General features: G+C 32.9%; 2 protein-coding genes across 10 annotated transcripts in view; both read left to right on the forward strand.

The window, feature by feature from the left end:
- The window catches only part of LOC117114017 (fibroblast growth factor receptor-like), a 32,768-nt gene extending 27,367 nt beyond the window's left edge, over positions 1 to 5,401 (forward strand). For both annotated transcript variants that reach the window (XM_033257544.1, XM_033257545.1), the window contains exons 17-20: positions 288 to 410; positions 1,185 to 1,393; positions 1,625 to 1,730; positions 2,912 to 5,401. In XM_033257544.1, the coding sequence (XP_033113435.1) occupies positions 288 to 410; positions 1,185 to 1,393; positions 1,625 to 1,730; positions 2,912 to 3,010 (537 nt within the window). In that variant the 3' untranslated portion in view covers positions 3,011 to 5,401. The remainder of the gene's footprint in view (positions 1 to 287; positions 411 to 1,184; positions 1,394 to 1,624; positions 1,731 to 2,911) is intronic.
- Positions 5,402 to 9,605: 4,204 nt separating this feature from the next.
- LOC117114009 (fibroblast growth factor receptor-like) overlaps positions 9,606 to 14,791 on the forward strand; it is a 21,448-nt gene continuing 16,262 nt past the window's right edge. Inside the window, exons 1-4 of one of the 8 annotated variants that reach the window (XM_033257529.1) lie at positions 9,606 to 10,048; positions 10,386 to 10,654; positions 13,486 to 13,555; positions 13,779 to 13,935. In XM_033257529.1, the coding sequence (XP_033113420.1) occupies positions 13,845 to 13,935 (91 nt within the window). In that variant the 5' untranslated portion in view covers positions 9,606 to 10,048; positions 10,386 to 10,654; positions 13,486 to 13,555; positions 13,779 to 13,844. The remainder of the gene's footprint in view (positions 10,049 to 10,385; positions 10,655 to 13,485; positions 13,556 to 13,778; positions 13,936 to 14,791) is intronic. The other 7 variants (XM_033257528.1, XM_033257532.1, XM_033257530.1 and 4 more) reach the window with 7 other exon arrangements.

Consider the following 14,791-nt stretch of genomic DNA (forward strand, 5'->3'; position numbering starts at 1 on the left):
AGTTAATCAATAATCTCCTTCAAGACTACTGGCGATGGATATCTGACACAGCAAAATACAAAAAATGTGTTAAGGAAGCTCATTGAACTAGATATCCTTATTGCAGCTTCTCCTACCTAAGGATTCCTGTTTATATTTAGTTTTAGTAGTGGTATATACTGTAGAATAGTAGAAGTGTTAGTCCAGTTTGTGTTAGTAGTAGTGTCTTACTGTATTATAATATTTTGATAATTGAAAATGATTGATGTTTCTACCAACAACAGTTGCTTTAAAATAATATTTTGCAGTGTATCCATCGTGATCTGGCTGCTCGTAATATCCTGGTGACGGAAGATTTTGTTATGAAAATTTCTGATTTCGGTTTTGCACGTAATATAATGAATATGGATTACTATCGGAAGGAGACCGAGGTAACACATTCTTATCAACATCACCGTCATCGCCATTGTCATCATCATTATCATCACCAGCGTCATCATTATCACCAACATTATCATCACCAACATCATCATCATCATCACTAGCATCATCATTATCATCAACATTATCACCATCACCAACATCATCATCATCATCATTATCACCAACATTATCATCATCACCAACATCATCATCATCATCTTCATCACCAACATCATCATTATCACCAACATTATCATCATCATCACCAACATCATCATCATCATCACCAACATCATCATCATCATCACTAACATCATCATCATCATCACCAGAATATTGGGGCTTTCCATGCCAGACCAGCATCAGTGTCAAAAACATGAAGAATGACTTTAATATATTCATATTCTGCACATTATAAGCTTTAAAGTGATAGGTCATTTACTACAAATGACTTGCTATTGCCAAAGTTTGAGTAAAAGCATTACAGCTTCTCTGTAGTAAAGTATACAATACTACTATATTCTTATGCCAATTACTCAGTTCAATAAGTATTGACAGTACGCTTGTTTTTGGAATGGCGAACCTAGTTCAATCATTATCGCCATCATCCTCATCCTCCTGAAGATCTTTCAAAAATAAAGTTTTCTAAACAAGTTATCATAGTGGAGTAACTTCAGAATTCATTATTTTTTTGTGGCAGAGTGGTAATAATTGTACGCTGTACTAGGCTTACTGATTATAGTGAATACTGATTGATGGATTAAAGTGATTATTTGCTTTAGGGTTGGTTACCAATCAAATGGATGGCCCCAGAGACGATGTCCGATTATGTGTTCACCACACAGAGTGATGTCTGGTCGTTTGGTGTGTTGTTATGGGAGATTATGACTCTTGGTATGACCCCATATCCAAGCATTCCAACAGACAGGATATTGAAATTTTTGATGGATGGAAAAAGGATGAGCCAACCATATGGATGCTCACTAGATATGTAAGACACTGATTCTTAATAAAATGTTTTAATTTCTCACATCATACTGTATTGGCATTGTCTGCAGTTTAATTATTTTTCTCTTATCCTTTCTCCAACACCAATCTCTTTTTGGATTTAAGTTGGATAATATTTTATCTGTGTCAATATATTAACAATTATTTGACTGTATTTACAGTAAAAACTGGTAAACACTTTTGTATTTATTTTGTACAATTTACCTTCTGACAGTTATCATGTGATGGAAGGGTGTTGGCAATTCTCTCCCAAGAAACGACCCACATTTCCAGATTTAGTCCAAGATATATCTCGAATTTTACATGAAAAATCAAATCAGGTATGCAAATCACTACATTTGTTTTTATTTCTGTGATATGTAACAGAATGGAACATTTGCCAAGTTGTTGTCTTGAGAAAGATAATGATGTTGAATGATTTGATCCCAGTTCTTGGGAATTCAAGGCAAGCATCTTAAACACCAATCTAAAGCTTCATTTTACTCCAGGGGCTGGTAATTTTTTTATTATTATTATTTGATATTTTATTTTTATCTGTCCAACAGACAGGTTATTAAGAATGATTTGATCCCAGTTCTTGGGAATTCAAGGCAAGCATCTTAAACACCAATCTAAAGCTTCATTTTACTCCAGGGGCTGGTAATTTGTTTATTATTATTATTTGATATTTTTTTTTTGTCAAGTCAGATTTTCAACCACATGACTACTCCTTTGTAAGAAATGCACTTTAAGCACCAAGTCGCAGCCAGGTGTATACTGTAGCTCCTCATGTATAAGCCCACCGTCTACTTTATGCCTAATGTTACGTACCAGCCCTTCCTTGGGCAAAAATACTCTGAAAAATCAAATACTGGTTTTGAATTAGGCATGCAGTGATGAAAAGTTGCCTTCCCGGTTATAAGCCCATCTCCCCAAATCAAATGCAATTGATTCAGTTGTAAATTAGTTAACATTTTTCACATTTTTTTTTTTTTATCACTTTTATTCATCAAAAATATACATCAGAACACATTAAAATTCATATGAAATTGAGTGAATAAAGGGAACGAAAAACCCCAGACTTGTTGAATTAAAAAACACGCAGGGGTGCCACAGGACAAAAACATCAAAAACAAATTCGGACATCAAAAACAAAGAAACACGAGGAAAAAAAAGAACAATAAGACAGTTCATCGTCGAGGACCAGACGTTCCCCTGGCCAGAAGGCAGTGAGATAGCGAACCTAGATGTTGAATAGAGGCGGGTTTATCCAGGTTTATTTGATTTGTTATGTTTACCTTACTTTAACTTTAATTTTTACTTTACTGTACTTTGTAACTGGACCATTTTTAAAAGCACTAAAATGCTACTGAAAATGCAATCCAGTTAAAAGTAAGAATAAATAAATAAACCCAATTTTGTGTTCAAGTGGGATGGGCTTATACCAGAGAAACGACAATAATAATGTAATTTCATGTACTTGATTAATTATTTTCTGATTCAATTTCTTTCTCTCTCTCAGGAGTATTTAGATTTGGATGTGGTGGTGGCGACGTCTTTCAGAATGTCATCAACAGATAAAATTAGCTGTACAAGCTCAGAGCTGCCAATTAATACATAAATATTTTCCTGCCGGGCTATGCCATGGAGTTACCAAGCACCAGATTCTGACTTTTTTTTTATATCACTTTTATTCATCAAAAATATACATCAATACACATTAAAAATTCATATGGAATGGAGTGAATAAAAGGAAACGAAAAACCCCAGATTTGTCAAATTAAAAGAACACGCAGGGGGTGCCGCAAGACAAAAACACCATAAACAAATTCGGACATCAAAAACAAAGAAACACGAGGAAAAAAGAAGAACAAAAAGACAGTTCAGCGTCGAGGACCAGACATTCCCATGGCCAGAAGGCAGTGAAATAGCAAAACTAGATGTTGAATAGAGGTGGGTTTATCCAGGTGGGTTCATCTCTGGCGTAATAAATGCTGTGAGATGAAACTAAGGCAATTTTTGAAATATTGTATTTAAAAGGCTTAAATGATATGGGACAGTTAATAGATTTATGGATAGTTTTAAGGCGTTTATTGTTGTCAGAGTTGAACCCCCTAGAACCCACCTCCAGAGCAACAAAATCAACCTTGAACCCAGAGCCGAGGATGTCTGAAACCAATGGGGCATATTTATTAGTTTTTAATGTGTGGGCGTTATCAATCTATTTGGGTTAAGATCCAGCTTCCATGCATGCCAGCTTGGATTGAAGAAATTTTCTCATCAACATCAACAACTGAATCTCCTTTCAAATATCTCTTGATTTCCTCACATGTTTTCTCCATTCCACCTCTACAATTTGTACCTGCGGGCTCAATTCCCCTCATCCATTCTTCCTAAGTGACCAATAAGCTGCTATTCTGTATACATGATTTACTGACACTCTACAATATGTCTTCAGTTCCTCAGATCTAAGCCACGGAATCTTCCATTACACATGCTCCTGATCATTTTTGTATCATTTAGTTCTAACTTGAACATATCTTTCTCCTTAAATGGCCATGTTCACAACCTTCGTTACACTACACACACAAACCTGATGTAGTATACCCTTGGTTGGTAGTGGGAAAATTCCCTCAACAATATGCCAAACTTGTTTTTCCTAATTCTGTTTATAACACTAACATCTGTACCTTGCATCACCCAGGTAGTTAGATAGTTTCTGAACAATGTCCAAAGGATCATTATCAAATTCTCCTACCTCGATATTTGATTTATCAACAATCTCCCTCAACTGTGTATGTTTTACATTTATACTGGTTATTTTATGTAAGTCTTACCTTAATTCCATTTCAACTTATGTGCACCCAAAGATTGCAGAATTTATAGAAAATGGAGTTTCTTAAGCTTCCTTAAGACTGGTCTTAAGAACCCTACCTCTTAAGAATTCCTTAATCTAATCATTCCAATCAACACTTGTTCCATCTAAACTAATCCCTCCATGATCATACAAAGGGCATTGGAATTCCTCCATGGTCAGGGCATCGTCATACATATATTCAAGTTTTTTGATAAAAAATGAAAATCGAAAGGATTGTGTCTAATGTTCAGCAAAGTTTAGTTATCTGTTGGTGTGAGGAATAGGTTCTGTGGAGGAGATAACGAAAAGTAAAAGTGTATTTCTTTCGAGTAATTGACTGCATCTCGCATTATTAAAATTTACTAGTTATTGTACCAAATATTTAAAAAACTCCGTTAAGGGCATTAAATGTTTGTTTTTTTTGGTTTTTTTTGTTTTTTTTTTTTTTCATGGGAAGGGGGTTGGAAAGCCACTTAGAAAGTGATTAATTTTGCTATTGGCAATCCAGTCCACCTCCTGAAAACATGTTTAATTTTCTAGTTTTTTTTGTATTGTTTTTTGAATATTGTATTTTATATCAAGTGACAGAATAAATGAAATTGAATGAATGTGATTTTCAGTTTTTGTACCTAACATTAGTTTTTGTGTCTAAACACAGAATCAATGTATTTCGATATCAATTTTCTGCACTATCAGTGAAATAAAATTGTTAAATGTATTGTGTTAAGCTTTTTCACACTGACACAAAATACATGTGATTTGCCCATTTAAGGGAATTAAATGACATCATTATTGACATGGACAGAGTTCATAGTAGATATGTTAGTGAGGTGATGGGCTGGTTCACAGAACATCTCAAGAATGTTTTTTTTTTTTTTTGCATTTGTGATGAAACCATCACCTTTATCAAAAAGAATTATGCATGTTTATAGTATTTATTTTTACCAAACATTTGTTACCCAAACCCATTTAAACAAATACAGTACTGAATACTGTTATTGTATAATTGTTTTGTATAACTTTTAGTCTCTTTTAGTTTAGTTGTTTTTTTTCTTTCTCATTGAATGCACCGAAATGTTGCGTGCCACTGAAACAAAAGTGTATGTTCAGTTGAATAAATAAATAAAAATACAAATCCCCAGAGAGTATCTGTAACCTATTTCAAATGAATTTTTCATTCTGTAATCTTTGAGTAGATTACTTGCTACTTTAAATGTATAGGTTGATAAATCATTTAAGTACTTAACCATACCATATGTTATTTAATCATTTTAGTTCATGGAATTGTATCCAACTGTTTTGAAATAAGGGGGTGGTGTGGCACTCGATGATTAAGTGAGGGGAACCAGCTCACAAAATAAGGATACGCCACATGAACATACATATTTTGCATAGTACTTTATAATCATGTATTTTAATGTGCATTGAAATACTGTATGTATATTTGACCTTGCTCAGTACTGTATATGCAAAGATATTTTACTTACAACATACATTACATAGAATATATATTGTGCATAGTACAATTAAAGCAGCCCTGGTATTTTACAGTGTTAACCTGGAGTACATATAGTTAACCAGTATTTTCAAACTAGATATTTTACTATGTGTATGACATAAAAAATTAATACATGTAGTATATTGTAAAAACTAAACAATTTACACTACTGTATGTTAATTTGCACTGCACAGTGTCTCTCTCTCTCTCTCTCTTGACCTTCGAACAATGTAGTTCGTTAAAATACTGTAAATTATTATATAATTATATGAATCACTGCACTGCTGCGAGGCACCCGTATATAATACGTAGTGTAAATGTCCATACTTAGTTGAGACGCACAGGTATATATTTTTATTAAATTTTTTATGGATATCATTAATTTGATATCCATATATTTTGTCAATTATTCTTATATAGATATACTGTGTATAAATATATAGTTATCAACTTCAATTTGTAAGAAAGTATAATACATACTCCCAGTATTGAAATGCATGCCATCGTGTTGGGATTCAATATTTCGACATTGATTATGTCATCATCAGGAATGAACAATTTACATTGATGACATAATTAATGTCGAAATATTGAATCCCAACACGATGGCGTGCATTTCAATACTTGGTGTATGTATTATACTTTCTTATCAATTTGTAATGTGTAAAAAAAATTCCATCATCATTTAACAGATGTATACGTAAAACTTTTCTTTGACCAGTGCCTTAAATTGGCTGCTGAAAAGAATTGTTGTGAATGTTGAGATCAACAGTTCTTTTCATAACTATCTCTGTGGTGTACCGCAAGCATTTAATATACTGTTTAATATTTTAATTTTTTTTAAGGGTTTTTTGTATTTTTAAGATGTTACTTTTTAGTAGTGATTAAGGTATCATTATCATCATCATCATCATCATTTAAAGTTTGTTGTTCCCTATGATAAAAATGTTTATCTAATGCTTTAATTGCTATACTGTTCAATGTTGTAATTTAATTTTTTTTTAGGGTTTTTTGTATTTTACAGTATGATGTTACTTTTTAGTAGTGATTAAGGTATCATTACCATCATCATCATCATCATCATCATCATTTAAAGTTTTTTGTTCCCTATGATAAAAATGTTTATCTAATGCTTTAAGATTGATACCCCTACCTCTGAAATGTATTATAACTGATTTTTTAATTCCTCCATTTTTCAAACATACTAATTTGAATTATACTAATATTTCGTATCATTAGGGAGAAGTGACTCCTTCATTTAATCTACTTTTCTAGGTATGTTTTTTTATTACATTCAACGTAGTTATTCTATATGTGTCATGGCTATTTTGATAGTTTCATTCCATTAATATTTGTTTATAATATAAATAGGTTTATTAAGTATAAGTGTTTCGTCTACTAATAACACATTTTAATATGTTGGTTAGAGCATTTAAGCCAGTAAAAATTAATTTCTCACCAGTAGTTTTCATTGCCTTTTCTTAGACTGGTGAATGAGCACCATTGATTAATCATTTATTTACTACTCTACTAATATAACCATCAATATCAACATGAAAGTTCTTTTTAAATCTGTTATAATTATTTTTATTCCTGTTATTAAAATGAAATAAAGCATGACCACAGAGTTGAAATCTATGATGTTATAGCTTTCTCTGTAGTATGACCAACTATTAATATCATGTGACAAGACTGTTGTAGCTCATTGGCTAATCATAAAACTAAAAGCAAACAACTATTTTCATGGCCCAAGCCTGACCAAGAGAAAATTGGAAATTAGTGACAATTGGTAGTCAGCAGTCTATCAGTTTTTTTTTTGTTTTTTTTTATACTATAGGCCTAAAGAACCTAGAAGGTTTGTGGCAGTCTGCAGTCATGGCAGCCAAGTTAATTTGTCTGGTATAATATGGTAACTACTCAGTGGCGGATCTAGATAGGGGGGTGAATAGGGTGGCTAGCCGCCCCCCCTTTGATTACCTTGGGGGAAAAAATTAGTCACTTATCTTGTGTGTGTGCTTCTTGTGTATACATGTTATGTGTTGTAGCTACTCTGGTAATTACATACGCTTTCTATTTTAAGCTTAACTTCTTTTCAGATACCATCTATGTGATGCCCGTAGCATGGCTTAATTTGTGGGAGGTTCGTTTCAGTGGAAATTGGACCCTTTGGAAACCATAATAACAAAGCACAACGCAGGGAAATGCAGACTCGAAATACTTCTGGCTTGTATGATCTCCGTTACTCTGGAGTAAATATATCTACAAATATCAATTTTTCGTTTTTAAATGCGGACCTTCTCCAGTTTTTGGGCGGTTTGTCTTAACCCCCTGAACCTCTCACGCTACGGGCCTGTATGAGCGTCTAGCCATCTACTAATTCCAAAAAACCTACCCCCCCCCCCCTTCGTTGCCCCCCCCCCTTCGTTGCTTAGCACCTCGCATTATCCGCCCCCATTGCTAAATCTTAGATCTGCAACTGCTACTCGCTTAATATCCATGTCTAAACCTCTGTCCAGGCTATCAAATTTTCTTTGAAAAAACATATGCTCATATATATTCATGATGTGCCCATATATAGTCATGATGTGCCTATATATGGTCATGATGTGATGTCATCATGACCATATTTAGGCATGTCACATGTTTTTGTCGAATAAAACTTGAGAGTTTGAAAATGACTTTTGTTATCTTTTAATTGAAGTTTGGAAAGTGCACTCTTTAAATCATACTATTATTTCTGGCTCCATGGGTAAAAGAAAAAGGCTGTTACAGTTCATAGAAAGGCAATTCAAGCATCTGTTGGGCTTGGGCAATGTATTATTTTTTTGACCTAATTTTGAATCTTGGTTCAGTTCGGGGAAGTGATAGGCTTTGTATTTGATTTAAATCCTACAGTCATTTACTAACAGCTGATAGAGTGGATTGTGATGATGTCATCAACATATGATGTCTTCAACAACTTAAGCCCTATTAAGCCCAAAGCATGGGCAAAAGCATTCTCATGTGTTTGGTTTTTTTTGCTTTTGCTAACACTTTCATATGACAAGAAAACTGTTGCAGCTGACAGAGGGCGTTGTGATGATGTGATCAACATCTGATGTTGTCATCAACATAAGCCGGATTCAGCCCACTGCAGGGGTGTGCCTTCCTAAGTCGACACTTAAGTTTCCTAACACGTGCATTTGCCATTCATGTGAACTTGTTGCTTTCATCCATCCACAGCATCTAAAAATTTGTTTAAATTGCTAATTATATTTTAATAAATGATCGGAAATGCGTGTAAGACACAAATTTTGGGAAACGAGGGGGTATTTATACACCATTTCCCCCATGTTTTATCATATTATTCGGTCCATTTCCGATTATTTCTTCAAACATCCTTATGTCAGTAATATTTATGTGTCCAACATATCAACAACTTTAATAATAACATCATAGTTCATTTTATTAATATATTTTTTTAAAAAAATAATAATTTTTAATATCCAGAGGTGCACTTGCATGAGTTATGGAGTGTCGTAGTTGTGTGGGACCAGAAATGGTGTGAAGTTGGTTAGTTGTTACGATGCCTGTTTGACCTCGGATTACAGCAACATCAAAAGTAATATGTAAACGCCTCAGAGGTTATTTCTGGGTGTCTAGAAAACAAAAATTTCCGGACCGCCATAGAGTAGTGTTGTCTCTCGATCGGCCCCGTTTTCCTCCGCTCCTCTGGATCTGCCCCTGGTCTGAGCTGGCATGATCATCATCTTTAGGTTCACACAAAGATTGTTATTGCATAAAGGACAATGCAAAGTGCATTATCCTGATAGTTTTTTAATATTAAAAAGTATTTAGTATAGTGCAAAGACACAGTTTCTGTTTCTTTGATCTATGGTATTATCTAATGTTAGGCCAAACTTTGTTCAATGTGGTTATCTAGGGCCATGGAGGTGGACCAAGCTCATTGAATTTCCGAGCATGGAAAGTGAGCAAAATGCAGTGTGCAAAAACAGCAAAGCAGGATGCAAGAAATAAAGAAACAATGGTTTTTTTTTTTTTTTTCGCTGTAAACAATAAATCCTGATGTGTAAACATCATCATAGCAGATTATACAGTAATTTAAATTACATGTGGATGAACCATACAACACTAATCATGCCTTCCTTATTATTTTGTAAATGATAGCTTTAGACCATTGGTTGGCTAAGCTGGCAGCCAATCAGAAGCCAGGGTTTCTAATTATTATCTTAATTGTTTCTAGTTAGCATGAATGATATTCAGTTCCTCAAATCTCCTTCCATCCAACAGTGTTTTTTGTTAAGGTAAGATTTATATTTTTTAGCATCGTTAAGCTCTTAATTACAGCTGATACTAAATGTATTGATTTAGGAAAAGAACTGTATAGGAAATTTGTGTTTACTGTATTCTGTACAAGTTTTCCTGAAATATATATTTTTCTGGGTTGTACTTCGGTAATAGGGTGTAAATAGTGGTGGCACTAGGGGTGAACATGAAGGAAGGTGCTGTGGGTGGGGGAAGGGGTGGTTGGGGGATGATTTTTAATTGCATTCTTTTACCATAATAGAATTCAAGGTATTCTGATTCAAACTACCAATTCATATCCCAGAGCCTCACTGCTGTTCTTGTTCTTATTACCAGAACTTTAAAAGCATCCAGCGTTGCCAGTTCTGAACAGACCTGCAGGAAATTTTGTACACATACTAGAGGTGATTCCAGCAAACGTTATCGTCCTTTTTTGAAGTTGAACCCCAGGGTTCTGGCTCCTACACCTACAAAACATAACAGGGTTTTCAGCAAGGACTGTACGTTATTGCCATTACCACTAATAGGGCACGTTGCATGGATGGCGTGGTCGGTTAAGGATGTGTATTAAAGAACTTAAGGTTGTGAGCTCGAATCGCATCTTGGTATTTAATTTTTTTTTTTTTTTTTTTTTTTCCCAATTTTAAGAAATTATATTTTTTACAATTTTAAGATACCTTGATTTTGTACAAATGAACATTCTAAATAGTATTTTTTTCAACAAATAAACATTCTAATTATTTAAAAATTTCTATCTTATTAGCTCTTCCAAAAAACCCAATATAATAATTTGTGTCTGTACCAGTCGCTCTTTTTGTTTATTTATTATTTAAATTTCTTATTAATTATGGCTTCAGTATTTGTGTTTTTTTTTTTTTATACTGGTGTAGTCTACATATAGAATATGAAAATAGAGAGAAAGATAATATATATATATATAATTTTGTAAGAATAATATTTTCAATGATAATATAAAGTAGCCCTATTAAATGTCATTGTTCTAATCAGAATTCTGTATAATATGTGGTATAGGTGAATTTGTTGCATATATTGGCATTATGTAGGTTTCAATTTCACAAATAATTAGATCTGTTCAGAAATTGCTTTGCTCTCCATTTAAACCTGGAACTTCCAAACGTAAGCAGACTCCAGGCACCAGCAGTTCAATGTATTTATTTCATTTATTTATTCAACCACAAATTGCATTTTACAAAAATGGTAAGGGACGGTTAAAGAGAAACAAATCTCTGAAGAATGAAGGGCTAACTGCCCCTTTAACAAAGAAACACAAAACTAATTACATATACCGGTAGGTTAATTAAAAAGAAAGCAAATGGCGAATGACAATAATAGAATATACAATTTAAAGAAACATATATATATATATATATATATCTGTCTCTTATACACATCATAAATTTTTTTAACGATAAATTTCCAGGAATCCGCCTCTGTTTTCTCACATAAAAGATCTAAAGAATGAATAGGCATACATACAAGTAATAAAGAATATATTAGTATAATTATGCATCAAAAATGTAATTTCAAATGTTAATATATTTTATCTGTTGGCCTGGAGGAAAAAGATCAGCAACACCTGCAGGTGGTAACATCTGCTCCGCCCACAAAATAAATTTGTGTACCTTTTTAAAGCCTAATATATTTCTGAACAGCTTAACTGCTCCAAATTTTCCCAGTTCATCTTAACCGCAACAGGGATCCACTCCTGAAAACCCCTACCGAAAACTGTTAGACCCATTGCTGGTCAGCTCCTTCCCCACCTCCCATAATGCATATCTCATACCCCATGATGCTTCACTCCCAACTTACCAGACAGAAAAACTTAACCCCCCCTGTTAGGCAAATTTTGGCACCAACACTCTCTACACCCACTGCCAGACACATCCTGACCTGTGACTTCTTTCTATAGATTCAATGTATCAAGTAATGGTGGTGCTGCATAGGCAAATATACATATAGTAAATAACTAGTCAAATGGTATCAAATATATATCACAAAATTTATTTGAAAACTAGCAAGTACTTTTGACTGTAAGTCTTTATCAAGCTATGATGTAGAACATGGTAAGATAGAATTAAATACATAACAGAAGCTCATGAAGTGCCTTATGATATAACCAATGAGATTGATTAAAATACACAGATTAGCCAGTTGTGTAGTCTTTTTTTTTAAGGGACCACCCAACATTAATTAATTTTACCATTAAGCTGTGCTTGTCTCATGTTTGAAAGTACTTAACCATTATGGATTATTTCCCAATGGAGCTGAGTTTGTGTTTCATGTGTGTTTGAGGAAATAATATGAAGTACTGTACATAGAAGCCTGATGTGATGCACTATGTCACTGTTTCCTTGTTATTGTAAATTTTAATGTATTTAGGCAAATATATGAAATTAAATTTAATGAAGTAGAGGTGCACAGACAGACCACAAACCCTACTTATTTCAGCATGAAATCCTTTCATAAGATGATTGCAATTCTAATCATTTTGGGAATTGATCTTATCTGTAATATGTACAGGTGTAGGTGTAATATGTAGGTGTTATTTGGGGTATCTAAAATATTCATTATAATTATTAGCATCAAGCTACCAAGGGAAGATAAGGTGAGAAAGGGGCGTAACTACCCTTTTCTTACACCTTTTCCCCCAGTTTTTAAATATTCAAAAATCTGTATCTCATTAACCGTTCTTGGGTTTTTCGTCAAATATGCTTTTGGTGTCTTAGAAAAATCAGTTCTACAACATATTAAAAAATTGTTTTCCTCCGGACCCTGGCTTTAAAGGAAATTTCGTAAATACAGGAACATAATGGTTATGCTTTGTTTCTTTTATTATTATCATCATTATAATCATCATCATCATTATCTTTATTATTATTATTTAATTGTTTAATTATGTTTATTATAAGATAATACAGTTTACTGATAATACAATATTACTTCAATATAATTCATTTTTTTATTATTCAATTGCAGTAAGAATATTTAGCTTCTGTTTTTTAAGTTTTTTTCTTATGCCACTTTGTTTACATATTGAATATTGAATTTTTTTAAGTTTAAATAATTGATAATTTAACTTCAATATAATTCAAATTGAAATTTATGTAAATAAAATAATTAAATAAAAATTGTTGATGTATTGATATTTTTCCTGAATTGTATTTGCATTTTGCAATACAGGTAATATTTATTTTCTTGATGTTTTTGGTGTTTTTACTTGTATTTTTTCTAATTGATACAATTTGAATGTGATTTCAATTATTTTTTCGGTACTATTTGCATCCAATCTTTTATGCTGTTTTTATTGCTTGCAATAACAATTAATTTGAATTGAATTGGCCATTAAATTCATAATTCAGGGCCGTCTGAACCGCACTAAACTATTATCCTCTTTGTTTTTTTCTCATTTTGACAGTGGAAAGGCAGTTTAGACTAAATGGGGATTGGTTTTAACCAAATGCTAGTACAATATAATTCAGATAAATGTGAGTCCACCAGCAAAAAAACAAATGGCACCCATAATACCACCTAATGATATAGCCTAATTATTACTACCGTATATAATATATGTCATAAATGTACAATAATATTTCTTGCATGCTAGTGACTATTTGCAAACGCTGCATTCAGTCTGATTGTCTGTATCATCAATAATTAATCAGTTTTGTTAATAATTTTCTTACCTATGTCGTCCTTCTCTACATCAAGAAACCACAGAGTGTTTCGGCGTCGGCTTTCTTTATTCTCTGAAGATTAGTCACACCACAGCATAATATGGAGATGCGCATAGCCTTCTTCATTTTACTGTTAAATTTTGCCTTAAGTCTTTGTTCAGCTGAGCAAGGTTGCCTCAATATGGAAATCCGTAAGTTGGAATTATATGACTGAATAATGTATTCTCTGCAAATTATTTTTGCTTTCATCAAAAGAAATATAATGGCTTTAAAAAAAAATATAATTATGAAAAACACAACATACAATATAAAATTATATATATACATGTATACAGCATAGTGGTTTGTATTGGATTATTGTGTCTGTTATTAGATCTATTAGTATTATTATCTCCGCTAGTAATAAATTCAGTTTTTTGAAATCACATTCACTAATTGGGAATATTTTTAATGCATCTTTATATTTAAACATGTGATGCTAAGAACCATTGTCTATTTACATAATGTTTGCAGTCTAACACCAATACTTGGCATGTATTTTTTTTGTCAATTATAAATGTAAAATGTTCCTGTGTGTTTAAGTAAGGAATTGGCAGGTATACAACTAATACAATAAAAGGCCGGTTAGTGTATTTTTTTTTTTATTTTTTTTTGTAGTTGGAAAAGTAAGTTGGTTGTCACATTTTTTGTTACAATCAGTAGTTGAAAATAAAATGTTTCAATACTATATGTTGCTTGAATTCTGTGTTCAAAACGTAACATGTGTACTGAAAAGTAGGCCGACATTGAATTTTGATGAAATTCAGATTCTGCAAATGGCAACTCTTACAAGAGTCCCCAAATACATATGCTAAATGTGGAAATAGTGCCCCTTTTTGAAATAAAAAGTGTTTGGGCGAGTTACTGTGCGTATTTGAAGACGAGTGGAGCAAAGTGTTGTGGGGTGGTAGTGGTGGTGGTTAAATAAAATTAGGTACATATATTGGGAGGTTTATTTTATAGAAAGGGATTTCGAGTGGGCAGAGATATGCTCTCTACTGAGTGTTC

This window comes from Anneissia japonica, unplaced genomic scaffold (genome assembly GCF_011630105.1).
Source record: "Anneissia japonica isolate Jap-2015-1 unplaced genomic scaffold, ASM1163010v1 scaffold281_len866295_cov195, whole genome shotgun sequence".
Taxonomy (NCBI): Eukaryota; Metazoa; Echinodermata; class Crinoidea; order Comatulida; family Comatulidae; genus Anneissia; species Anneissia japonica.